General features: G+C 58.2%; 1 protein-coding gene across 1 annotated transcript; it reads right to left on the reverse strand.

Moving 5' to 3' along the window:
• Positions 1-2857: 2857 nt before the first annotated feature.
• MRC2 (mannose receptor C-type 2) lies at positions 2858-26948 on the reverse strand. Its single transcript, XM_069876690.1, has 30 exons — positions 26848-26948; positions 16710-17108; positions 16297-16470; positions 15911-16075; positions 15615-15728; positions 14765-14908; positions 14061-14249; positions 13114-13268; positions 12755-12862; positions 11171-11286; positions 10902-11050; positions 10570-10787; positions 10187-10329; positions 9676-9778; positions 9439-9577; positions 9143-9178; positions 8687-8847; positions 8327-8394; positions 7994-8094; positions 7763-7908; positions 7364-7478; positions 7117-7280; positions 6811-6919; positions 6139-6377; positions 5886-6054; positions 5545-5694; positions 4914-5033; positions 4325-4504; positions 3898-3924; positions 2858-3379 (listed from the first exon to the last, which is right to left on the reverse strand). Exons 1-30 carry the CDS (start codon positions 26945-26947, stop codon positions 3159-3161), a joined length of 4422 nt encoding a protein of 1473 aa, XP_069732791.1. The 5' UTR covers position 26948; the 3' UTR covers positions 2858-3158.

The following is a 26948-nucleotide window of genomic DNA, read 5'->3' on the forward strand; positions in this document are numbered from 1 at the left end:
GTGGTGCGAGCAGGGGAAGCCTCGTGTGAGGAAACGCTCCCGGCAACCAGCCCTAATACGGTGCCCGTGCTCTGTGCCCGCAGAACACCACCAACCTCACGGCTTCAGCACAATTGCTCCGGTACAACGGCTTTGGTGCAGCTCACCCGCAGTCTTCCATCCACTGGTCACCCCTCCGGGACGGAGCAGGTTCAGCTGAGCACAGCCTCATCATCCAAACCCTGGTAAGAAAGGAATTCCAGCGCTCTTCCAAGGACTCTGCTCACTCCGACATCTTCCTCGAACTCAGGAGTCATCCACAAGCAAATACTGCCCTTTCTCCTCCATCTCCTCCCTCCAACTGACTCTTCCAATCAACAGTGGGTGAAGAAGAGCCACCGTGCCCACGGGACACACAACCCAGCAATGCCAGGAATGAACATAACACCTTCCACTCACCTGGGCAGCCTTTGAGCCTCCTCCCCTAGAAACAGGTAGGTGTAATTTCTGCTTTACGTTCCCTGCTTGTTAGGGACGCAGGGAAAGACAAGCTTTGTTTTTCTCAAATAAAAGCCCATCCTCCCCTCCAAAAAAGAAGGAAAAAAATAGGTGGGGAAGGAAATTTTATTTCCAAGCTTCTAAAAGAATCTTACAAACCACAGAGAGTAAAAAAATGCAAAACTATATATATATATTTTATATATATATATATATAAAATTGACAGGGTCCTTTTAAGCACTTCTTCACATTATTCCAACGGCAATAGGAGATCCCACTTAACCATAGATGCGTCTTTCCCCATAATCCTTATCACTGCTGACAGCTAACAAAACTCTTCTCATACAAACTTTCCCCTAGACGATACAGATTTCTTTTCTTGAAAGTAAAGAAGGAAAGAGAACAAAAATAATCAAAGAGAGGAAATAAACAAGAAAAGGAAAAGAAAGAAAATCTCTTAAGCATGGTCTTCCCAAGTAGGGCTGTGTGAAAGCCCAACACCTCCTTGCCAGCCCCCAGCGCTCCAGGGCTTTCCCCCGGCACCACTAACTCACCACCATCCCAGCCATGATTCCCTGCACCCACCCTGCCTGGGGTCTCCTGTCCTTCTCCACACAAGTCCCAGCCCTGCCCAGCTGCACCTCAGCACTGCTCCTCTTTGCTCATTCCTTCCCACCAGTCCCAACCTCAACCTTTCTTTTTTAGGTCTTAACAACAGCTCTGCTCAACCCAGGAGGAGTTAATCTAGGACCCCCTTTCCACCAGCAGCACAGCTTCCAGCTCAGCTGCCCTCCTGTTATTCCAAGCATCCCTGCAGCAGGGATGCCAGCACACTCCAAGTTTGCTGTTTGGGACATCAACGCCTGCTGGGGGTGAGGAGGAATTTAAACTTGGCTTCTCAGGATCTCAGAAAACCATGGGCCCATGGACAAAACCAACAGCTCCAAACCAGAGAAGACCTCAGGAAATAAATGCAGAGAAAGCCAAGAGAGAGAAACAGAGCTGGGGCAGCTCCATGCACTCCAGGTTTTTTCTTGCCCTGAAACGTTGTGGTGATTTTGGACATTGCCAAAAAGTAAACAAAATCCCAATGATCCCTCGTTTCCCCACCCCACCCCCCAACAGTTTCTTAAACACTTAATGTCCAGCTTAAGTGAAAGCAACAGATTTTTAAATCCACACACGTGTCAAAAAGGAGAGTAACAAAAATGAGCCAATTCCTGTTGTCAACACAACAGGAAAAAACCCAACTCGAGCCTTGGAGGCAGAGGGCAAAATGCAACATCTTTTGTAGGGGCTGTGCCACCCCACTTCAGAGGTCTGAGGGGCTCTTTGGGTCCCATTCCAGCAGGGAACCCCCCTCAGGGCCCGAGCATCAATCACTGTCTCTAGAAATTCTCCATTCTGAGCCTGGGACCAGGGAGGCTGCTGCAGGATAGAGGAGGATGGCTCAGCCCAGGGACCCCACGCCTTCCTGCAGAGCTCAAGAGCCAGGCAGGGGCTTAGCCCTGCACCACCTTCCTCCTCCTCCTCCTCCGCTACACCCTACACATAAAACAGGCAACTACACACACCCCAGCCAGCTGTGTGAAAGAACGTATATATTCAGCACGCACTCAATACAGTATAGCAAAAAAAAGCTACCATTTCCTTTAAAAAAACACAAACACCAAACTTTCAAAAGAACCATCAAAGCTTTCACAGCGCTCCCCACCCTACAGCCCTGACGCTCGTCCTTCTGGCCCAAACACGGCAACCAGCGGCAAGCAACCCCAGCCCTGTGCTGTCCCTGCCCGGCAAGGGACAGAGGGTGGCCCTGGCTCTCCGACAGCACCTCTTGCTGTGGCACCCAGCTCCTCCTGCAAGGATGCTCCAGCAGAGAGGGGCTGGCCAGCAGGTCGCTCTGGTGCTGTCCCGTGCAGTTGTTTGAGGGGGACGTGCACCAAGGCAAATGGAAAGCAGCGCAGGCTCTGGCTGCCAGCCCAGGGTGCAGCCGCAGCCGTGCCAGGGCTGGCCGCAGCCCTGGGATGTGCCAGGGAGGAGAGGGGATGCTGTCGCTGATGCCAGGGGAAGGTCCACGCTCAGATCGCTGCAACAGCACCTCCGCTGCTTTCTGCCGGAGGTGGGGGACGAGGCTGAGGAGGAGGAGAGGAGCAGCACGGTGGCAGGGACGGGGACTGGCAGGGCCTTCGCTGTTGCATGCGGAGAGGAGGTAGATTGGCTTTAGCGACCTCTTGCCCAGGAGAACATCTCAGACACCAGCTCGGTTCCTGGGCGGGGAATGAGCCCATGACAGGGCCCTGAGTGCCCGTGCTTGCCTTCTCCCAAGGGGAAGGTGTCTCAGAGCCCACTCGTGCCACCAGAAAGCGCTTGAACTGGGCGAGGACAACTTTCCTTTAATCTTTTTAGCCCTAAAACTGCCTCCACAGCTTCTGCAGACAAAATCGTGGCAGTGGGGGACAAGCCCGGAGGTGGTGGCAGCGACCCACAGGGGAGGAAGGACCCCAGCTCCCTCCACTCACCCACTTGGCCGGACCCCAACCCCAGCTCCAGCCCCTCTCCCAGCCCCGCTGCAACGGTCCTGCCTCTGCCCCTGCCCCGTGTGCCGTGGGGATAGCGTGTGTGATGCTCTCCATCCTCCCCCCACCCCTGGTCCCCATCCCCAGCGTCCCCCCTGCCGTTAGTCCTGCTGCTCGTTCATCTCCATGTCTGACACCAGGATGTTCTTCTCGGCGGATTCGCTGGGGTTGGAGGTGGTGCGGCTGTAGCGAGCACTTTCGAAGGCGCCCCGCTCCGCGCTCCGCCGACGCTTGTACAGGTAGACAACGACGCCCAGCACAACGAGCAGCGACAGCGTCGACACCACCACCACTGCGATGGCCGTTGTGTTCTCCGGCAGAGCTGCAGGGATGGGCAAAGGCCGGTGAAAGGCAGCCTGCCATCTCCCAGTCTCATCCCACAGGAGGGGCTCTGGGTGATGGGTCTCCAGCCACATGGGGCGCTTGGGTTGGGTCAGGACCAGAGTCTCCTTTGATATTCTGGGGACATCCTGCCTGTGACAAGGCTCCCGGGGCTGGGAAGGCTCGCTGGGTCACTTCTGATATTCATTAACATCTGACAGCTGCCTGGGATGGATCTTTGGGATCCCACCAGCAGAGGTGGTGTCCATCCTGTGCCTGGCTGGGTGGCATGAGCAAGGCCAGGAGAGCTCAGCAAGGAGTTGGCTGGACATAGTCCTCTGCAGAAGGATGAATCCTGCTGCTGGAAAGTCCTAACCCAAGGCCAAAGCCATCTGGAAACAGGATTTCCCACCCACAAACACCGTTTCTCTGGTTATTAATACAAGCCAGGCTGCAGCACAGGCCCCCAGGGCCAGTTCCTGGTCCCAGTGCCGTGCCCACGTTGGTGGTGCCACTCACCTGCCCTGGCAAAGCTGCTCTCCTCCACTGCAACAGCAACACAGACAGATGAGTGTGCGGCCACGGCACCCTCCCCTCTTCCCAGTACCAACACTGGCAGCCCCGTGTCCCCTGCTGCTCCCAGTGCCGCACCAGAGACGCTGGGCAATGCACAGCTGCACAGGTCCTCCAGCTCTGCTCCACCACCACCCCACCAAGCTCATCCTGTCCACAGGTATTGACCCGGCCACCGAGATGTGCACAGCCCAACATCGAGCCCCTTGGGGACCTGCAGACCCAGCACTGACCCCTACAACCCCCCTAGACCTGGGATTGCCCAACACACGTGGCCAGTGCTGCCTGCAGGACACAGCTCTGCCCGGCAGCACCCAGCCTCTAGCTCACCCCACAGCAGTCCAGGTGCCTGGGGCAGTAGAGGAACCCCTACCTCGGGGTATCTTGCAGATGACCCCCATGGTGACATTGGTGCAGGAGCCCAGGCGCCAGACGCCGTTGCTGCTCTGGATCCAGTAGCAGCTGTTCTGGCTGAGCATGCTGGGCCCCGTGTCGTGCTGGCCCCAGTTGGAGTAGTTCACAGCGGTGTTGTCATGCCAAACCAAGGTGCCACCTGGAAAATGGGAGGAATTAGGCCTGGAGAGGCTGAAAGGGATGCCCCATCTTTGCCCTGGTTCAGAAAGCATTGGGAGGTAGCATGGGGCAACAGGGAGGTGGCACAGGGAGATAAGGAGATGCAAGGTGTGATGGGGCAATAGGAAGGACCAGAGGCACCTTCCTGAACCTGCAGGCTCCAAAGCCTTGAAAGAAGCTGTGGGCTTGAAAGCCATTGCTTCCATCCCACCAAGCCAGAGGAGGATGGCATGGCCACCAAGGCCTGCGGCAATGGGGTTCCTAGTCATACCATGGCATGAGCCCCCGACACTGCTGCCACCATCAAGGGCCTCCTCTGCTCACTGCAGACCTGGTGGGAATTCATGGGGTTGCCTAAAAAGGATGAAACCTTGTTCCTTCCCTTTTACCTTTGGGGTTGAAAGTCATGCCCAGCCAGGCACCCTTGGACGGGCCCTCATATGCTTGGAGGTGCTCCCACACAAAGACATTTTCCATCTCGTCCTGGATGGACAACACCGTGCCACCAACTGCGGAATAAAGAGTGTCAGGGAAGAGCCCAGAGCTTGGAGGATGGAGCACAGGAGCCCAGAGGACAAAGCTGAGGAACCACACACAAACCCCATGGAAGTCGAGGAATCCAACATGTAACAGCAAGGAGGTGATGACTGACCAAGGCTGGACAAGGGCGCAGGGACAGGGCTCACGGAATCACAGAATAATTTGGGTTGGAAAAGATCTTTAAGATCAAGTCCAACCATAAACCAAATACTGCCAACTCCAACACTGAATCATATTCCTTAGCACCACATCTATGCATCTTCTAAATATGTCCAGGGACAGGGACTCCACCACTTCCCTAGACGGCTGGTTCCAATTCTTGACAACCCTTTCAGTGAAGTAGTAATTCCTAATATCCAGTCTAAACCTTCCCTGGCACAACCTGAGGCCATTCACACATCCACAGGCATCCTGGGAACACCACTGTCTTCCCTTTCCAAGGGCGCTACTCCCCCACCTGGCCACCACACCTCCCAGTACCTTTCTGGCACCTCCTCATAGCATCCTTCTGCCCCAAGGTGATCTCCATGTGGAAGGTGTAGCAGTGGTCCCGGAAGGGGATCCAAGATGAGTCCTCCAGCGACTTGGGGCAGCTGCCACTGTAGCTCCATTTGTGCATCCGGGGGGCATCTGGGGAGCACACGGTGCACTGAGTTGGGGGCATGGGGTGTCTGGGTCCCACAGCACGTTGGGGCACCCAGCAGGGACACACACACACACACTGCTCCAGAAGGTTCTGGGTGGGATGCTACCTCCAAGCCCTGAGTGCTCCCCCTGCCCAATCCACCTCCTGCCAATCCCGCGTACCCCCTGACCAGTACCTGCTCGGAGCTGGCAGATGCCCCCCTGCAGCTTGGTGTCACAGCCAGCGGTGCGCCAGCTCCCGTCCACATCCATGTAGGAGCAGCCGGTAACCTGCTGGGGCTCCCCATCCTGCCAGTTGGTGTAGAAGAGGTTCTCCTCCGTCAGCCACGAGTAGCTCCGGGCTCCCTGGAGAATCAAGGTGAGGAAAAGAAGGGGGACTTCCACAACCCCCTGGGGACCCTCGTCCCGGGCGCCTGCCCCTTCCCTCACCTCGTCGTTGGCCAACCCGATCCAGAGCGGAGCCTGCAGGCTGCTGACAGCCTGGGTGAGGAAAGCCTGGCTGTAGGGGTCGGGGATGGTGACCAAGGTGGCGTTGAGGGTCTCGCAGAGCAGCAGCGCCTCGTGCCACCTGAGGGGTTTCTGCAGGATGCGGTAAGTGCTGTTGTGGTAAAAGAGGGTGCCGGTGGGCGAGGGGGGGTACGGCGTCCGCACGGGACTCAGGGACGGGTCTGGGGGAGTAAAGAGACATGGTCAGAGGGCACGGAAGACACTCCCAGGAGGTCACCCCCTCATCCATCCCTGCCCCCAAGCTGGGGCGTCCCTGGCAGCAGCGTGGGGAGTGTGCAACCAGGGAGGGCAGAGGCCAAGTCCCCAGGGGTGAAGAGCCGTGACACCCTGGTGCCATCCCCACCTTGGGCTTGTCCATCAGGATGCACATCCCTCTAGGACACAGAGCCAGGCTATTGCGCAGAGGTTTGAGGGTGCCCCACAAACTGCTGCAACCAAGAACCTTCCCCACAAGTTAAGCCCATGTCCTCAAGGTCCCCTCAAAGCCGAGCCCATCGCCCCGAGCCCTCTGGCCCCAGTCCCACCACAGCACGGGGCAGTGGTGGCAGGTCCCCAGCAAGCAGAGCTTGGGGCTGTCCCCCCAGCCCCCAGTACCTATGCTCCGCTGGCAGATGTAGCCGTGCTTCTCCTCCAGGCAGCTCCGGTCGTCCCAGCGCCCCGTGAAGTGAGGCGGGGAGCCGTGCCACACCACCACGCAGTTAGTCTGCACAGCCAAGCCACAAGATCAGCACAGCCCTCAGCAGCGTCACCCCACCCCATGGACACCCCCACGCCAGGGCCAGATCCTGCTCTGCCTTCAGAGAGCCGCCCCGGCATGCTAGAACCTTCCATCCCCACAGTGCGACACGGGGTGGAGACCCTCCCAGGGGACGGGGGATGCGACGGAGGGGTCTCGCTCACCGGCTTGTCGCGAGGACCGGAGGCGCTGCAGCCCGAGGGCTCGCCAGGGGCCCAGTTCACGTGCCGCAGCGGCCCGCCCTCCACCCACTGGAACTCCCTCTGGGCATCGTGGAGGCCGATCCAGAGGTCGAAGGAGATGTTGGGGAGCATGGACGTGATGAAAGCTGCAAGCGACAAGCAAAGCGCTGAGGACCAGCCCCCGGCACGTCCCAAGCCAGTGGGACCAGTGGGGGCCAGGAGGACCTACCCTGCTCCAGGGGGCTGGTGAGGGTGGCCAGGACAGCGCCCTGGCTCTCACACGCCTGCTTCGCCTCTGGCCACTTCACTATCTCAGCTTTGTCATGGCCGTTGAAGCTGAAACACTGCAGAAGTGGGGGCATGGGACGTTCCAGGGGGTACAGCCACCCTCTTCACACTGATGGTCCTTCTCCCCTTTGCACCCTCCACTTCATCAGACCCCCGGTCTCTCCTGTACCCCACGTGCACCTCTCTCAGCATCCCTGTGCATGCATCCCTCAGCGTTTCCTTTAAAACACACACACGCACGCATCCCTCTCCCTGCCTCCGTTCCTCAACCACCCCATCTCCACCTCAGCAGGGCCGGGGGGAGGCCAGGCAGTGGCCATCCCTCCTCGTCCTGCCGCACCTTGTTGAGGAAGGGAAACCAGCCGCGAGGGCAGCCTCCGCTGACAGGAGTGGGCAGCGGTGGGAGAGAAGGCTTCAAAGCCGTCCCGTTGCTCCGCTTGCAGATGTAGGGCAGCGCCGTCAGGCACTTCTGGTCCCCCCAGTCCTCTGCGGGGAGGGACAGGCTGGGCATGAGACCCCTCTGCACTAGCCTAGGGCTGTCCCTGCTCAGCCTGTGGCCCCAGCCCCTCACCTCTGCTGGCCGTCATGTACACGCACTTCTTGTCCTTGTTGATGGGTCGGGGCTTGCCTGGCGCCCAGGAGACAAAGTTGAGGAGTGACCCATCGGACCACCTGGGAAAGGCACCAGCAGAAGCACGAGGCCGAGCAGCGACTTGGTGAATGGGACCAGCTGCACACCCTGACCCGGAGCGCTCCCCACCACCGCCCTCTCTTGGGTGAGGAACCTCCATCCCAGCAGCCCAGGACGAGACCCCAAGAGGTAGGCGCTGATCCACAGCACTCCGGGAGCTGGGGACAGTGCCACGGGGACACTCAGGGATGTGGTGGCACGCCTTCAACTTACTTGAACCTCCCGTTGTTCTCATAGGTGTGCAGCCCAATCCACCAGTGCTGCTCCTGGCCCCTGGAGAACTGCACGCCCAGAGAGGACACATCAGTGCCCTGCATAGACTGCGTGTCCTTGGGGACAACCGTGGCCACCCAGGGCACGGGGAACAGGCAGCGCTTGCACCAGGACAAAAAGCAGCACCTTGCCAAACCCCAAACCCGCACCCAGACACCGGGACCTGCCACCACCGCACAGACACACCACGACCCCGTCACAGCCAGGCTGTCCCCAAGTAACATCCCTCCAGCAAAGGACAGAGGAAGCCAGGGAGGGAGAAGCCCAAAGAGACTGGGGAGGTTCCCATGCCCCTGGTACCTTCTTCAGGTTCTGTCCCAGGAAGCTCAGCTCGGCCTCACTGTGCACCGACGCCAGCTCTGCCTGGAACCAGCTGCAGATGCGCTGCGCTTGCACCCACGTCGAGTGGTGCTCGAAGAACTTGTATTCAGCCTCCTCATATTTAATCCACTCTTTGCTGCCTGCAGGCAGGGACTGGTGTCACGCTGCGGCTGTGCCACCCCTGGCTGCAGCCACCAGCACCCACTGCCCTGTCCCTTGGTCACCCAGGGGCTGGGCTGCTTTGCTTTTGCCCCTGCCCTGCAGGGAGAGGCTCAGCACCCAGCCCAGAGGCCTGATCCTGCCTGGTCCCCGCAGCCCTGCTGTGCATTCCTGGGATCCCTTCCCTCCTACAACCACACACAGGACGTGTCCTCCTCCGGTGGATGCCCAGGAAGGACACTTCACACTGGGCACACAGAGCCACAGCCAACACACCTTGGGTCGTGATCTCTGGCTCCTTCACGTCAGCACCTGACAAAAGGGCAAGGAGGGATGTGAGGTTGGGATGCTCTCGCTGATGTTGTCCTGCAAATGGCCCGCGGGGTCCCCAGGATGGGAAGCGCCTCTCCCACCTCTCCCAGCCCTTGAATTAGGACTCGGCTTCCCATAAAGGCACAACCCTCGAAAGGGAGGTGACAGAGGGTCCCAATTCGCCTGTTCCACCATCCCACCACCCACACTCTACCAGCTTGTTCAAAGCCGAAGGGTCCGGGGGCCTCTTTGCTGGGTACCTTTGGGCAGTTTGCAGATCCAGTCCAGCTGGGCTTCGCACTGCATCGGCACCCACTGCAGGGAGGCCAGGTCCAGCACCACGCACGTCCGGATGTCATCATCGTCATAGTTACTGCGGTCAAAGTTGCGGTAGAAAAACTGGGGATTGAGAGAGACGGGGGGTGTTGGAAATTTCCACCAGCGGCAGATTTGCCCCTCCTGGACCACAGTCATCCTGCTGCAATCCCCCGACTCACCCCCAGCCCGTCGCTCCACTTCCAGCTCCTGTCACCCGTGGGGTCCCGCCGGTTCAGGCCGATCCAGAACCAGTGCTGCTCGTGGACCTCTGGCTCCGACTCCCTGCATGGAGCCAGGGGAAAGGGTGAGAACACAATCTCTGCCAAACTAGAGTGTTTTATATTTATATACAAATATATTTTTATAACCTAGCTTTTTTTTGTTTGTTTTCAAAGCCTGTTGTCCCCCCGATACCCAAAGACAAGAGCTTGGATAACAGGCATGCTGACTCACAGCTGAAGGAGTGTTAAACCCAAGCTCCATCTTCAAATTACACTGTATTTCCTGCACTTCTCCCGCATCCCCTGTTCAGTGGAGCCGCACTGACCAGTGCACTTTCTGCACACACATTCGCACTTGCAGAGCCTCATCCGTGCCTCGTCCACGCATGCCAGAGCACGGGGATGGGTGTGAGCTTGTGCCAAGCGTGCTTGCACAGCGGGACATGCGCCAGCGCAGCCAACCCCTCACCCAAAAATCTTGTTGAGGGTGTTGGCCACAAAGTGCTCCTCCTCGTAGCTGCCCAGGCTGAGCAGCTGGGCCCCCAGCTCCCGGCAAAACTCCTGTGCCGCGATCCACGTCTTCTTCTCTTGCAGTTTTTCAAAGTTGAACACCTGAGGAGGCAGGAACCGGCCGCAGAGGGGACTCAGCACCAGGAGAGGAGCAGAGAGCATCGTCCCCACCACGCAGGCAGCGACGTGCCAGAGCACGCTGCCACCACCCAGCCTGAGCCAGGCTTGTGGGGTCTGGGCTGCTCTTTGTAAGCACCAAAACACGCTCCTCCACCCCCTGCACCAGCAGGGAGGCCCGTGGACCCTCATGATGGCCAGGACAAGCTTCCCAGCACCCCCTACCTTGTAGCAGTGACGGAGCTTGGAGCTGGAGCTCCATCCCAGGGGGCAGGAGGCGGTGAGGCTGGGCGTGGGGTAGGGGCCGGGCAGCTCGGGGTTGACTGGAGTGCCCAGGTTCTGCCGGCAGATGTACTTGGCCTTGAAGGTGCTGCAGTTCTTCACCTCCCACAGCCCCATGGAGCTGCCGGTGGCCAGGGCCACGCAGCCACCCTTGTTGTAACCTGGAGCGCTCACGGGAGCGCAGAGGATGCCAGCCTTAGGGTCGGACCGTGCCGGGCAGCAGAGCCCCCGCACACACGGGGACACCCCCATCCCACCCACGGCCACCCCCTTACCGGGCTGGTCGCGGTTCCAGTGGGTGTACATAACCTCATCACCGCTCAGCCAGCGGAAAGCGCCTGTCTCGTTGATGTCCTGCAGTGCTGTCCAGAAATACTCCCCATCCCAGCCGTAGATGAGGCTGCTGACGTAGGCCTGCTCGAACCTGGAGGGGCAGCGAGGGCAGGTGATGCTGTGAGCAGCCTGTGCCCAGCTGCTGGCTCACACCCTGTGCCTTGGGGGGCTCGTCTGGGGACAAACCCAGCACGGCTGGCACGGTGCTGACCTGTTGGTGATGGTGACCAGGGTGGAGCCGTAGTCGGAGCACGTCTTGCGGGCATCGCTGTAGGGGACACGGTCCTCGCCCAGCCAGAAGCAGGAGGGGCTGTGCCACTTCCAGCCCTGGAAACAGGTGACAGGGGACATCCACCACCGCTCGCCCCAGCCCTCCCAAGGACAGGAGAAAAGCCGGGGTGGCAAGAGCAACATCCCACATCCCCTGCCACCACCTTCTCCAGGGAGGTCTCCTGCCCCTGACCACCCTGGCTTGACCCCGCTTGGCTTTGAGCTCTACCAAGTCCCTGGCCCCAGAGGACATGGATGCAAGGAAAACAAACACCCAGGCAGCTTCAAAGCTGGGGAAATATCTCTCCCTGCCAATGTCCAGCCCCAGCTGGGGCGCGGGGAGGGGAACACAATCCTCCTCTATATGCTGAGGGGCCGAATCCAGAGCGAGTCCCACCACATCCTTGCTTTAATCTCCTACTGTGTTGATGTTGGAGCCTCTCCGGGGCTGGAGACACAATAGTGCCTGTTCTCTGGCAAAGCAGGGAGCGCGGTGGCCCTGGGGCTCGTAGCAGCAACACAGAGAGGGACATGGGGGTTCATCTGTGAGAGGGGACGCATATGTGATAGAACAAGCCGGGGTGGGAAGAGGAAAGGGGTTCAGCCAGGGAAGCAAGTGGCCTCAGGCTTGGTAGGAAGCACCATTGGGGTCCCTGGGTGCTGGATGGGTGGTGGTGGCACATTGCTGCTGAGCACCTTGTCCCCAGCAGCCACTGATGCCAGGGCTCCACCGGCTCTGGCGGACAGCCCCTGCGTCTGACCTGGCTGCCGCGCTCCCCCTGGGCTCTGGCAGAGCTGAGGTTTGTCTCTTCTGCTATGAAGGGTTAACAACCTGGGAGAAGACACTGCACAGCCCGGCAGCACCTCTGGGAGCCAGCCTGGAGGGGCTGCTCGCTAGTCCGAGTGTGAGCTGGCTTGCTTTGAAACGCTGGGAGACATTCAAGAGTGGTGGTGATGCCAGGCTTGCTGCTCGACAACTTTAAAGAGGCACAAAAGTGACTTCCCAGCAAGCGTGGGAACTGAGCAGCCTCAGCCCTGCTCGACAGCTGGGGAAACTGAGGCAGAGCACAGTCCAGGTGAGAACCTGCCAGTTTGGTGGCTGTGTTCCCAGAACGCCTTTATCCTGCCCAGAGAGCGCAGGGCTGGCAGCTGCCTCCACCTCGCTGGGCTCCCGCGTGGAGCAGCTTGGCTGCCAGGTTTTGGCACACGAAGAGGCAAGGGAAAGGAAAAATGAATGTCCCCGTTGGCAACCAAGCCAGCTGAAAGGGGAGGATCTTGGACGATGGAGACATGTGTCCCAATTTCTTCCTGCAGCCTCATGGAACCATGGAAGCGAGGGGCTCGGCAGCCCCAGGATGCTCTGTCACCGCAGCAGCCCCCAGGCACAGACCCACAGCTCTGGGTGCTGCTCATTGGGGCTCCCTGAAATGTCTTTGGGGAAGAGGTTCCCAACAACCCCGAACCCCCAGCATCAGACAGAACTGTGGAGCAGCCAGAGCCACCTCCTGCACCAGGTTCCCCTCACCTTTCGGCACCCATGGTCATCCTCCTCCTTCTCCTGGCTCACCCGTCCAGGCTTTTTGCAGATGGATGGGAGGGTTTGGTTGCATGGGCTGTCATTCCACCTCCCTTCCTGCACAGCAAAGAGAAGTGCAGGATTAAGTCTATCCAACAGCCTGGAAAATTTCCCAGCCCATCCATCCCCACCTTGGATCCACAGACTTTCCTTCCCTACATCAAATCCCCAAGGATGCTCTGCTGGATCCCATCAGCTGGGAGGATACAGGTTGAGCCCCAGCTGGAGGTGGTCCCCAAGGTATCCTGCCCCGAGGCTGCAGTGCTCTGTGGGGAGGTGCAGGATGAACCCCCACCCCAGGGTCTCACCGGTCCCCAGATGGTCACACAGTCTTCCAGGCTGTCACGGAAGTTGTTGGGCTCAAAGGGGTGCCAGTACGTGAACCTCACAGGCGTCCCATCCGACCACTCAAAGTTCATCTGCAGCTTGAGGTCATTTAGGCCAATCCAGAGCTCTTCCACATCTGCCGAGACAGGAAGATCAGGGGTGGAATTCCCTCTACTTGGCTGAAACCTTGCAGAAATCCTCCCCCATGCCATGAGCTGCCCAACTCAACAAAGCATCTGCACCTCCCTGTGAAAAACACTGCCAGAGAGGTGCTGGCAGCAGCAGAATGGTCCAAGTCCAGACTCGTGGGCTCAGCTCCAGCCAGCTACTGGTTTTCAATCATTCCCTCCCATCCTACCCGCATCTGGGAGTGATGGCACGTCCCTCTCCTTTCTCCACCCTTCTCTAGCTCCTGCCTTCCTCAGCATTAAGTCCCTTCAGCACCCAGCCCCTCCCTGGTCCCCAACACGTCCCAGCGTGGGAAACTTCACCACAGTGACAGCCAGGTGAAACCAGAACCTGTGCACCAGAGGCAGACATTCCCCCCCTCACTTCACCTTGTGCTCATGTCCTGGGCAGATCCAGCAGCAGGAGGTGCAGCCTCCTCCACTAAGCCCAGCAGGACTCTTTTTTCCCATCTTTTTCTACATCGATCAGCTGGGATTGGTGCCATTCCCAGCTGCAGCTGCCTGTTTTCTTCCTCGGCATCACATGCTCCCAGCAACAGCTTTTACATTTGCTGGATGCAGGATGTGTCCAGGGCACGGACTCCTCCAAGCAACACAGCACCTCCCAGCCTGGGGCCTCTACTCCCTTCAGAGCCACGAATAGATTCAACTTTGCGCCCTCCACCCCATGGAAGTGACCTTTCCACAGACCCCACAACTGGATGGGAAAGGAGCTGTGGGCCTGGCAGGCTCCTCCTTACCTTGCTTGACCTGCTTGGTGACGAACTCCAGCTCAGAGAGGGTGTGGATGCTGACCAGGTCCCCTCCACTCCGCAAGCAGGTCTTCTTCGCCTCCTGCCAGCTCTTCTTCTCCCCCACCAGGCGGTAGCAGTTGGACTGGAAGGGCTGCCAGCTGGGCTCGCAGTCCACCTTCACCTCCGACCACGAGTCTGGCAGGACAAAAGGCATCCTGAGGGCTCCCATCCCACTTGCCAACCCTCTCCTCGGCAAGGAGGGGACCACGGGCAGGGACCACAACCCCACAGGGAGCTCAGGAGCTCAAGCCACAGCAACAGTGGGAAACCACGGCCAAAACACAGTGTGCAGCAGTGAGGTGCAAGCAGTGGTGGCTTTAGAGCTCTGGAGACAACACAAAACCCCTTTCCTTTGCAGAGGAGCAATGGTAGAGCAGAGCAGAGAGCACCTCGCCCCCTTGAAGACCACAGAAGACATCCTGCTCTTCTTCATTCCTCCCCTACCACCCAACCTGTAATTGCACCAAGCGTTTCTCGAAGGATGCTCCTTGCGGAGGATTATTCTCAAATCTAAGCACCCCCTGGGAGCTCCATCACTGCTCTGCACAGCCAGCACCATCAGATCTCCAGGGGCTGCTCCGGGATGCCCTGACCGCACTGGGATGGGAGCCCACGTGCTGGGATCTGGGGCAACTCATCCCCCTGCTCACCCGTCAAGAAGGGGTCGGCTGTGGCATTGGGCTTCTTCTTGCAGACGTAGGGGAGGGCGATGCCGCAGTCGCGGTTCTGCCACCCCCCGGAGGACTCGGTGCGGATCACCCCGCAGTTCTCCTCACTGGGGTTGTCGGGCTGGTCTGGAAACGGGGCGAGGAGGGGAACACACTGCTGAGGAGCTCAGGCAGAGCCACCAACGCTGCCACAGCAGCAGGGCACAGCTCTCTGCTCCAGCACCAGTAAATATCCACTTATTTTGTTATTTTGCATGATGAAGACGTGACCCCCATGCTCACAATTATTTACTGTGCCCCAACCTATAAGAACTTCGAGTATCACTGTTTTACCTAGAAACGCTGACAGCAGTTGTGGGGTCATGGTACCAGACCTGAACTGCCCCCAGACCTCCCCCACGGGTATCACTGTCCCCACAAAAGCCTCTGGGTGACAGCACCAGGCACAACCACAGCAACCCTGGCAATGAGTCCTGCCCGCCCCCGAGCACCCCAGGGTTAGAGAGGGGCATCTGCAGCTGGGGGCCGCTCCTCAGCCACACTCCAGTACCCAGCTGGGACTCAACGACCTTCCAAACAGGGAAGCTCAACCCAGGTAACCTGCAGGGCTGCCAAGAGTTTGCAGAGGGACAATTTCCCCTCCAGCACGTTGAGTGCCCCCTCCAGATCCACGGATGCTGGAGGATGCTCCACAGCCCCACGGGGCTCAGTTGCCAGGCAGCGAGGGGACACTCTGCAGCAGCCCAGGCCACCTCCCCTGCCATGGGACCAGCTCTAGTGGTCACAGGCTGTTCCCAGGGCCCCCATCACCACCATGACCCTGACATCTCACCGCTCTCCCAGTTGAGGTACTTGAGGGGGGAGTTGTCAGACCACTGCCAGCCTCCGTTGATGTCCAGGTCATTGAGCCCGATCCAGAGCGTAGAACTGTATCCCGACAGCAGCCCTAGGATCAACACCGTCAGAGGGGCAGGATCAGTGCCCTCAGCTCCAACTCAAACCCCAGCTGGTCACCATCCCCAAACCAACCACCCAGAGCAGGCAGAGCAACCTGGTACAGCTGGTGGTGTCACCAGCTCTGCGCCAGGTGAGGAGGACGGGGGCACAGCCAGGCTGCCATCGTCTCACCGTTGATGTAGGTCTGCTCGTGGATCTCAGTGATGCTCAGCAGGTTGGCCCCTTGCTGCTCACAGCTATTCCAGGCCTCTCGCCATGACAGTGTTGACTGGAAGTTGAACTGGTAGCAGCTGTTGGTGAGATGGTCCTTGTCCCAGAAGGTCTCGCAGTCGTTGCCTGCAGGGATGAGCAGGATAAGCACCCAACACGCCCCCATCCACAGCTCCAAAACACCCCAATAACCCAGTAAACCCCAATAACATGTGCTGCTCCAGCACCACAGGCTGCTTGTGGGAGGAGGTATGAAGCAGATGGGAAGGGGAGAGGTATGAAAGCCCCCAGGAGGGATGGACACGGGTTTTCTGCTTTTCCCTATAGGATGCATCAGCCCTACTTACTCTTTATGGGGCAGAAGCCCCACCGCTCATCCTTGCCGTAGTCCTGGGTGGTGGCACACCAGAGGTGGCCGTCCTCCCGCCCCGTGCTGGTGCACTCATGAAACCACTGGTTGTCGTACTTGAAAGGGATGGTGCACGGCTTCCCATGCGAGTTGCCCTGGATGGTGTAAATCTCTGCGGAAAAAGAGGAGCCCTTGCTTAAGGCTGTTTCTGCAGGGGGCTGGTTTGGGGTGAGGGGCGCAGGTTGTCCCAGCACAGGGACTAGCAGGGTGCCCGGCGGCTGCCCACACCCCATCACCCCAATCCTGCCTGGTGCTACAGCCGAGCTCCCTGGGGAGGACTCGATCCCTGCAGCTCCCATTTCAGGGCTGGTTTGAGTCATGGGATAATACTAATGCCCAACGAGGCGTTACCAGAGTACGGCACGGAGCACAGATCCTCCTCGGTGCCATACGTCCTCCACTGTGAGCCACGCGCCTGGTCCCCTCTGTCCAGGGAGGAATTGCCCGGGCGGGCGCTGAGATGCTGGGAGAGCTGCTCCCCGAGGCCGCGGCAGCTCCAGCGCATGTTGACCGACTCACGGTCGCACTCGTAGGTGGCCAAGGGGTGCAGCCCCGCGGTGGTGTTGGCCCCGTGCCACGACACCCCCAGGCACTGCATGGCCCCCACGTTGAAGAGGCGATTCCGTGAGACCCATTTCCACTGCTGGGCTGAGGCGCTGGCGTTGCAGCCCTTGGCGAGTCTCACCAGCGAGTCCTTCGTCTCCAGGCAGCCCTGCGCACCCGTGTTATAGATGAGGAAGACTTTGGAGTCTGGGGAAAAAAACAGAGGGAAAGGGTTAAAGCACAGCTGGAAATGCAGCATCTTGCGCAGCAGCCAGAGCATCCTGGCTCCCCTTCCACGCACATTAAGTTTTGGGGTGCATAGCATCCAGCACGCAGGGAGCCACCTGTAGAAACAACCCCAGGGTTTACTCTGATGCTTGTCCTTGGGGTGATGAGCTCCGGGCAGGGCAATTGGATGGATGTTTGCACCCAGAAATGGCTGAAGCCTCATGGCATCCCCACGAAGCACAAGCCAGCAGTTTTCAGGCATTGGAGCAGGAGCACAGAGCTCGTCTGCTCTAACAGCATCATCAGAGCTGTTCAAAATCGAGTTCCCATCAGCAGCACCTGGCTGCAGCATCCTGAGCAACGAGTCCCATGCCGGTGCCGGAGGAGACTGTGCCAATGGCTCCAGCACTGGCCATCTGCTCCACAGGAAAGAGAATGTGTAATTGGGAGCCTGCTAAAAAAAAAAACGGCAGAGAAAACAAGGACTTAGGGGAAAAGTCTCCCATTGCACGAACGAGGCGTGACGGAAAACGCCTGCCCGCAGCCGCGGCTCTCGCAGGCACAACCCAAACCCCAGCAAATCCAAAACGTCATGTCGAGACGCTCCGAAATCCAGCCCAGGCATTGGGAGGCAGGAGCAGAGCAAAGGGAATCGCTGCCAGCAGATAAAGCCCTTGGCAGAGCTGCGGAAGGAGGAAAGGCTGATCTCAACCCTGACTGGACCCACGGTCCTGCCCACGGCGACAGCCCAGCCCCACGTCCCCATGGTGATTCCTCAGCCCCCAGCATCACCAGGGCCGTCCCAGCACCAGAATCCAGCTCAAAACCTGGATAAACCAGCAAACCCAGGACATGACACTGGGATACATTGCTCCAGCTGACGTGTCATTTTTAAAAGACCCTTTATTTCTCCAAATCCACATTTCTAAGCTGAAAAGCTGCCCTGGGGATCCAGCAGCTGCCCCAATGCCCAGCAAAAAGCTGCCCAAAGCAGCTCATCAACAAGACTACTTTTGTTGGGGTTTTTTTTGTTTTAAAAGCCACTCATTTTCTTTCCACCACAAGTCAAAGCGAAGTCGCGGGCCCCACTATATTTAGCTTTGGTTTGCTTTGGGTTTTTGCCACTGAATGAATTTTTTGGGCTGAAAAGGTTTTAATTTCCTATTCCCCCTGCAACCTCACCCTGCCCCAACTATGTTGTTACAGGCGGCTCCAGCACATTCGAGCAACAAACATCTCGGCTCAGCGAACTTTCCTGACTTGGAAAAAAGAAATGGAGGAAGGAGGACATCCCCATTTCATTTCAGAGCTTCAGCATCGAACCAGCTCCTGAAAAGAAATGGTGTGAAAACCCCATTCCCCAGCCAAGCGGACAGCAATGATGATCCCAAATAAATAAAAGCAAAGCCTGTTCCCTGGTGATCTCCAGGGAGTGGATTCTGTGCACGTGCAAGAGGAAAAAGGCAGCAACGTGTCCAGGAGGCCACGGAGATGATGCGAGGGCTGGAACAGCTCTGCTACGGGGACAGGCTGAGAGAGTCAGGGTTGTTCAGCCTGGAGAAGAGAAGCTTCCAGTGCTGAAAGGGGCTCCAAGAGAGCTGTGGAGGGGCTCTTGATCAGAGAATTTTCTCAGAAAATATTTTTCAAATCATGGCAAGGGAAAAACTAAAAATCAGCAAAAATTCCGACAAGGCTGATTTTAGCTGGCTGAAGCTCAGGTCCCTAACGCTGGTGTTTGCCCAACCTGAGCTGGCCTGGACATCAGCTTCTCGCCCCACCAAACACCCATCCCACATGCTGGAATCCGCCGCAGCATCACCCAGCCCATCGCTCTCCCCATCCCATGTACAACCCACCACCAGCACCAGGCTGGGGCTTTAGGCACTGCTGGGGTGATGCAGCATCAGCGCCGTGACCTGCTGGACCCCAGGACCAGCACTCGGGCAGGATGAAGCCTCCCCGGGGCACAGGCTGATGCCAGAGCGCGTCGCAAGAAACACCTTTTCTGCTCTGTACAGAAAAAGCTGCTGTACCATGAGCACCGCGGTGGCTGTTAGCATCAGGGATCAGCAACAGGACAACCTTCCCCACTCATCTGCTAACCTGGCTTTGTGAGAAACAATGAATAGTGCATTGTGAAAGCCCCAGAAGAGCTCTAGGAGTCGGTGTCAGGGTGCTCAGCGCCACACAGCACCTCGCGAGGGCAGCCACGCAGCGGCACCCTGCTCAGGGGAAGCTGTCCAGACTGGAGGGGGCAGCCCCGGGGCCAGAAAAGCACAAAATATCATTTTACTCTAAAAAGAGAAGAACTGGAGGTAGGAAATTATAGGCTATGGGGTTTGGGCTGCCTCATGGGCAGGAGAGACCAAAAATGCTGCCCCAGGTCATAAGAATAATATGGAGCTGTTGGAATGGGTCCAGAAGAGGCCACGGAGATGATCTGAGGGCTGGAGAACCTCTGCTAGAAGGACAGGCTGAGAGAGTTGGGGTTGTTCAGCCTGGAGAAGAGAAGGCTCCAAGGAAACCTTAGAGCAGCTTCCAGGACTGGAAGAGGCTCCAGAGAAGCTGGGAAGGGGCTTTTTAAAAGGCCTTGGAGTGATAGGATGAGAGAGGGTGGCCTTAAATTGGAAGGGAGAAGATTTAGATTAGACATTAGGAAGAAATACTTCACAAGGAGGATGGGGAGGCCCTGGCCCAGGTTGCCCAGAGCAGTGGTGGCTGCCCCATCCCTGGAGGGGTTCAAGACCAGGTTGGATGGGGCTTGGAGCCCCTGATCCAGTGGGAGATGTTCCTATGCATCCTGCAGAGCAAAACCAACCCTTGCAGGAGGCAGCATCCCAGCAGCACTGTGAGTGTCCCCGAGTTTCCCAGGGCCCTTCTCTCCACAGCCACGGCACAGATACAAAAGACTGTTCAGAGATGCTTCTTGGGCTTTTGCACCCACTTGCAAACTCGAGCACCAGGACTCAAGCCCAAACCTGGACTCCAAACTCCACCAGCAGATCTTCCCACCCGTCCACCAGATACAGAAACACAACCATGGCAAATCCTGCCAGATCACAGAATCATAGAACAACCAGGTTGGAAGACCCACTGGATCATCGAGCCCAACCATTCCCATCGATCTAACCCATGTCCCTCAGCACCTCGTCCACCCGTGCCTTAAACCCCTCCAGGGAAGGTGACTCAACCCCCTCCCTGGGCAGCCTCGGACAGGGACCAATGACCCTTTCTGTAAAGAATTTTTTCCTAATGTCCAGCCTAAACCTCCCCTGGTGGAGCTTGAGGCCATTCCCTCTCGTCCTGTCCCCTGTCCCCTGGGAGAAGAGCCCAGCTCCCTCCTCTCCACAACCTCCTTTCAGGTAGTTATAGACCGCAATGAGGTCTCCCCTCAGCCTCCTCCCCGCACAAAGAGGAGCTGCCTGCACACCCTAAGCCTCCTGACTCCTACATCTTCCAAGCAGGGCCAGCTCACAGCAGCTCTGCTCCACCATGTCCCGCTCTTTCTCCTCCTCCTCTGTGGAGGAGCTGTGAAAGCAAAGCAAAAACCCCACGCTTTTCAGCAAAGATGCTGCCTTCTCCCAGTGCTGCTCCAGCTCACTGGCATGGAGACCAGCCGGTGCTACGAGGCAGCGCGACGGTGGGGACAGGGGAGCTGGGGCTGTGGGGGACACGCTGCCTCGACCCACAGAAATTCTCTCCTCACCCGCAGGGGAAAGACCGGGACGCTCCAGCACAGTGGGGAGAAACGAGCCTTTGGCATCGGGGGCTGAAGGCTGCAGAGATATAGGGAAGCCGCGATCCCTTCGGGCAGCCCTCAAGGGAGTTTTTACACCCTGTGTCTGGCTCCTGGTTCTATTTTTTTTTTTTAATTAAAAAACCCCCAAGTTTTTAGCCAGCAGAAAATCTGAATTGAAGGGAATTCAGTTCATCCCTACCCACAACAGCTTTCCCACCCCGCGGCAAATAAGGAAAGCTTCACAACCTGCAATTTTAGGGAACGTGGGTGGCACCGGATGAGAGAGGCAACAGGGGACACAAGTAGAAAGCTTTGTGGCACAAATATCCTCGGCATCACCCTGTCCCGAGCGCATCCCAGCCTGGCCACCCACACTGGGGCACCCAGAGCATCCCTGCTCCCTTGCGTTTGTCCCCCTCCCATCACCCGCAACAGATGCGGGAGCAAATCTGAGAGGACTGAGGCTACAGCTGGATCCAGGTTCCAGTTATCCCAGGCTGAAGCAGCTCCAGGGCTTGTAATTTCATCCAACTGCAGCCAAAAGCGAATGCTGGCACCAGGATGGCAGTGCCACCTCTGTGCCTGCACCCCCTGACACCCCCTTGGCTCCGTGAGGCTCATCGGAGCATCCACTGATGGCAGAGCCCTCCCTGCAGCTCTGGGGCTGTGCTGGGCTCAGCCTCATCCTGCAGAGCCCTCCCTGCAGCTCTGGGGCTCATCCTGCAGCTGCCCTGGTGAAAGTACTCCCCCTCCTTGGTGCTCACACCCAGAATCACCCTTTATTTGGGGTGTCCCAAAAAACCCAGCTCCAAGTCCGCTTGTGTGGGAGGCTGAGCATGCACGCTCTCCTCCTCGAAGGTTTCTGAGCCGCAGACTTGGTTTGCTCCAAACCACCTGGCAAAGGCAGCAAACCCTCAAAGCACGATGTGGTGCCCCAGCCACAGCGACAAACCAGGCTCCCGCAGGGATCCAAGACCCAGGAACTCCCTGGGGGCTGCAGACCCCCCTGCAAGAGAAGCAAGCCTGCTAATGAACACCTTAATTCAGATTCGTGAGCCCATGCAAAAGTTTTACCCATAACATCCTGCAGCATGAAAATGCTTCACTTGCAAGCTGCCCTCAGCCTGAGCCTCCTGGGCTCATGTGCTCTCACCCACTGGAGCCCAGGGCACAGCAGCCCCAAGCTACCTGCTCCAAACCACTGTCAGTCTGTTATTGCTGCTCAAGGGCAAGCGGTGACTCCAAAACCCACACCAAACCCACACTGCGCCGAGGAGGAAAGGCTGTGGGAAGCGGCAGCTCATTCGCAGTAAACAAGGTGGGGATGCACCAGGTTGGGGGCGAAGACGAGCAACAGAGAAGCAAAACCCTTTGGAACAAGAAACAACAGAAAAAGAGCCAAACAGTGCTGCTTGTTGCATACAGAAGGGGTTCACCAGTGAGAGCCAACCTCTGCCAGGCTCAGTCTGCACAGCCCTGCAGCAGGAGAGGGAACTCGCAGTACGGGGAGAGACCCAGACTGAAAATTCACCCCTTGGTGATGTTTGGGACCCCCTGGCCGCACCCCAGCACTGAGCCCCGCTGACGGATGCTGCAGGAGCACAGAACAGCCCCAGTTCCATCTTCGATTCTGGCGTTGCCACCACCTGCATCCGCACTCCAGCAGTCGGTGCAGGCGCGGCTGATGCCGTCCTTGAGGTCAGGGCATGGAGAAGAGCAAAAGCATTGGCCATTGTCATGAAGAGCAGCAAATCCTGGCCCAAGGAAGGAGTCTGTGTGCCCCTCCAAGGCCTGCGAAAGAGAAGCAGTGATAAGAAAAGCAGCAGCTGTACCCGTGGGAGCTCCCGACAGCAGAGCTGGAGCATCCCTGCTGCCATTGACCACGAGTCCCAGAGCAGCCCCGGCCCACAGGGAGGGCACCGCTGCTCTGCCTCCCCTCAGGCTGCTTCTGGGCATCCATAAACACTATGCAAGCCCTTACAAAGGAACTTCACATTTAAAATAAAAAGCCAAAAGGGAAAGAAATGCAGCCAGTATCAGCAGCCTCCAGGCACACCACAACCTTCTGAAGGCACCAGCAACTGCTCCCGTCTGCCTGAGAGCCCGCGGCGGCAGACACCAACCCATCCAAAGCTCCTAAATCAGTGTTTTGCATCCAGTGATGCTGTTCAACATCCCGTAGGCTCCCCCTGGCCCAGAACACCCCTGGGGCTTGGCTGGGGCCAGACTCAGCCAGGAGCAGCTCCGTTTTGTTTTTAAATTAAAATGACGTTTAACAAAGCTTTTCTCCCTACGTGCTCTCTGCTTGCCTCTTGTCCAGCGCTCAAGGCCAAGACCAAGGTAAGTGGGGCCGCTCCCTGAAGAGCCCAAAGTCTTCGTGTCTGAATTCCAGCGGAGGAAAAGCCTCCCTCTCCCATTCCTGGTCTCAGAACCGTCCTGCAAACGTGCTGGCTTACGTGGAAAATCCCATCTATGTCCCTGTTGCGACAGCACGAAGCGGAGCGCAGGGCTGAGCTCTCACCGGGATGGGGATGAAGGGAGCATCGTGCTCGAGGAACGCCCTGGACCCCCTGCAAACAGCCAAACCTCTGCTCCAGGGCTAAAGAGTACTCCCAAGAACCCAAAAGTCAATCCACTAATCATTTTCTAATCCTTAATTAATTAAAGATGGGTCCTGTAAGGAAAAACAGCGCATCTGTGTGGGTCTCTTTTGGGCTCTGAGCAATCTTAAGAATGAGAAAAATGTCGATACTCTGCGGTCTCAGCACAGTTTAAATTAATTAAAATCCTGCTCCTCGGCTGCACATGAAGAACAAAATTTCACAAATTGCTTAAAAATGAACCTTTAGAGGGAATTGCAGGGTCAGGATGGGTCAGAGCGGGCTGCGAGGGGGGCTGCTCCTGGTCCCAGAGGGGAATCGGCTGGGTGAGAGGCAGCTGAGGAGGGTGGGATGCACAGGACGCGCTCGCTGCCCTGCTCTGAGCACCCGCTGAGGCACTGGAGCCAGAGCCTCCCGCTCTGGATTTATCAGCTGGAAAAGATGATTTAGCAGACAAGAACTATGCCCCCTTGGCAGCCGTCTGCTTTGATTTGGGGGCAAAAACTTTCCCTGGCAAACATTTAAGGAAGAGGGAAGGCAGGAGCGCGCCTCTGCCGCAGGGAAAGGTGCAAAATCCAGCCAGAAATAAAGCTGAGGAGAGAAACTTGCAACGTGGCTTCAACCATCGTCGTGACCTCACGCCCGCAAACCCCTTCTCGCGCGCTGGCGAGGGGTCCCGGGGCAGCACCTTATAGAATCATAGAATGACCAGGTTGGAAGAGACCCACTGGGTCATCGAGTCCAACCATCGAGTCCTTCCCATGGCAAACCCACTGGGGCCCCGGCACCGCTCCGAGGGAAGGGGATGATTCTGCACCGAAGGCAAAAATCTCCTGCTTTTCATTCCTGTAATTCTTGCGCAAGCAGCCATCCCTCTCCCCGCCGCCTCGTCCCGTCCCGCCTGGCTGGCTCGGAGGCTGCCAGCGCTCCGGGACAGAGGGGTCCCCAGTGGGGCTTGCACCTCCGCTCCCTTCCTTCCTCCCAAATAATCCAAAGAAGACTTTGGAGCCGCATTTGCTGTGCCACAAGCCATTCCCGAGGCTGCTCTGTTGGTTTTACAGGCTGTAAATTCTTCCCCGGGTCCCTTTCACCTCCTCTCCTCACAGCAGCTCCGTTCGGTCCCAGCACTGGGCACCAGATGGATGGAGAAGCTGATCCAAAGCCCCAGCAGGACCACGTCCCTGCACCGACACAGAGACCCCATCCCGCCCGCAGCCACAGCCAGGCAGGAGCTGCTGCCTCAGTTTCCCCACGACAGGCATGTGGGTCCTTGCGCGACGCTGCAGAAATAGGGCAACCAGCACCGAATTCTCATCAAGAAGCCACAAACCGCATGCCAAAAGCCCCATTCCAGCTTCCCTCCTGTCCTGGGGGTACGGATTTGGCACCAAGCCCTCCAGGATGCAACAGCCCCTTGGGGAAAGCAACACTGCCTGCTGGCCCCCAGCCCCCGCGGGAACGTCCGGGCAAGGAGCACGCGCTCAAGGACTCTTGGGATCAACCCACCCCGATCCCAAAATGCCAGCGAGGATCCTTTCCGAGCTGCGAACCCAGCCTGGTGCTGGGGGACCTTGGCTGTGGCACCTTCTTCAGCGCCATCCCCTGCCCCTTCATCCACTGGGGCGAAGATCTGAGGTGTTTGCACCCACCCGCCGGCGGGATGCTCGGCAGGAGCCGCACGGCACCGTGGGCTGCAGGGACCTCAAAGCCGCCTTGTTCTTCGCCCAAGCCCGGCATCGGCGGGCACCGCGCTCCCGCCTCGCGCCACGGTCCCCGGGACAGAGCGGCCTCTGTGCTCAGGCTCACGCAGACACGGGGACTCGCCAGACCCCGATCCCACCGGCATTTCTCAGGGCAAAGCAGCCAGACTCCGTCCTCACAGGTCGCTGAAATCAAGCAACCCCTAAAAAAACACATAAGGAGGAATTCAGGACCTCAAGCAAAACACGGGGAGGTTTAACGGGAATCCAGCTGCGGAAAGTTGAGCGTTCAGACATCTTCAACCAGCAGCAAGAGCTGGCGCTGCTCTCCTGCGTGGGGGTCTCCTTCCCCATCGCCTCCTCCTTTCTCCATCTCCTAGACGAGTGGTTTCTCCTGGCCGAGCTCCTCAGTTCCTGGGTTGGAACCGTCGCCCAAACCAACCAACCAACCAACCAACCAACCAACCAACTAACCAACCAACCAACCATCACGCAACCAAGCGGCATCGCAGCCCAAAGCGACGGCAACGCCGCAGCCGCTCCTCGTGGCGTGAGCGAGGGGTCCAGCCTGGGAGCCAAGGAGCACGGCCACGAGAAACCGCTGGGCTAGGAGATGGAGAAAGGGGTTTGCTGCTTGGGTAGGAGACAGAGAAAAGAGATGGGGGAGAGGGGAAAAGGAAGGGGAGAAGGGGAAAATGAAGAGGGACGGAGAAAAAGAAGAGGGATGGGGAAAAAGAAGGGGAGATGGAGAAAAAGAAGGGGGAAGAGGGAAGGAGGGAACAGTGCCCTCCTATGCCGCTGCTTCCAAATCTGCTTTGGATTTGCTAAACTTACTCTAATAAAATAGGCCAAGGGTTTATAGTTGTAATTGTTCAGTCAAAAGTAGCAAATATGGCTTTTTTTTTTTTTAAAAAAAAAGTAGTTTTCTCAATAGCGCAACAAAAGTGGCTCCTGCTTCCGTGCTGGAAGATCCTGGGGGAAAAAGTGTCTCAAATGGCAATTCCAGGGGCCACCCCGAGGAGCCTGAGGCGTCTGGCACATGGTGTCTTCAGAGGGTTTAAAAGAAAATAACGCAACCCCTCGACTTTATTGTGAGAAGTTAGTTCAAGAAAAAAAAAACCAACAAGGCATCTGCAAACACCCACTGGGGCCCCGATCCCGCGAGGCACTTTTTCGATAGGATTAACCGCCAGGAGACGGGGGGAATCGGGACGGGAGAGGGGGAAAAGCTCCAAAAACCGCTTGGCGAGCTGCCCCCCCGCCCGGACAAAGGCTGCAGCGGGGCTGCGGGCAGCGGCTCCGGGACCCCCGGACCCCCCGGACCCCCCGGACCCCCGGGACCCCCCGGACCCCCCTGCGGCCGCCGCCGGCGCGGGGGGCGAAGCTCCCAGGTAATAAAACCGAGCGAAGAGGCGGCGGAACGGGGAGAAAAGGCGGCGCGGCGAATCGGAGAAAACAAAACGCGGCGGGACGAAAGGCGAGCGGAGGAGGATGGAGTAAAACAAACAGCGTTAAGAACAAATAAATCATCCCGGGAGGAAATAGAATGGAAGGAGATAAACCGCGCGGAGCAGAAGGTGGGGGGGGGGGGCAGCCTGTTCGGGGGTCCCCCCGCCGGTCCCACCCTCCCCGCCGCCCCCCGGCGCTGTCGGGACGGGGGGGCGGGGGGTCGGTCCCACCTGGGTGCGCGGCGCCGAGCAGCAGCCGCAGGGCGAGCAGCGGGGCCACCCGGGCGAGCAGCGGGGCGAGCGGCACCGCAGCCACCGGCCCGAGCCCCATC

The sequence above is a fragment of the Phaenicophaeus curvirostris genome, chromosome 26 (genome assembly GCF_032191515.1).
Source record: "Phaenicophaeus curvirostris isolate KB17595 chromosome 26, BPBGC_Pcur_1.0, whole genome shotgun sequence".
Lineage (NCBI taxonomy): Eukaryota > Metazoa > Chordata > Aves > Cuculiformes > Cuculidae > Phaenicophaeus > Phaenicophaeus curvirostris.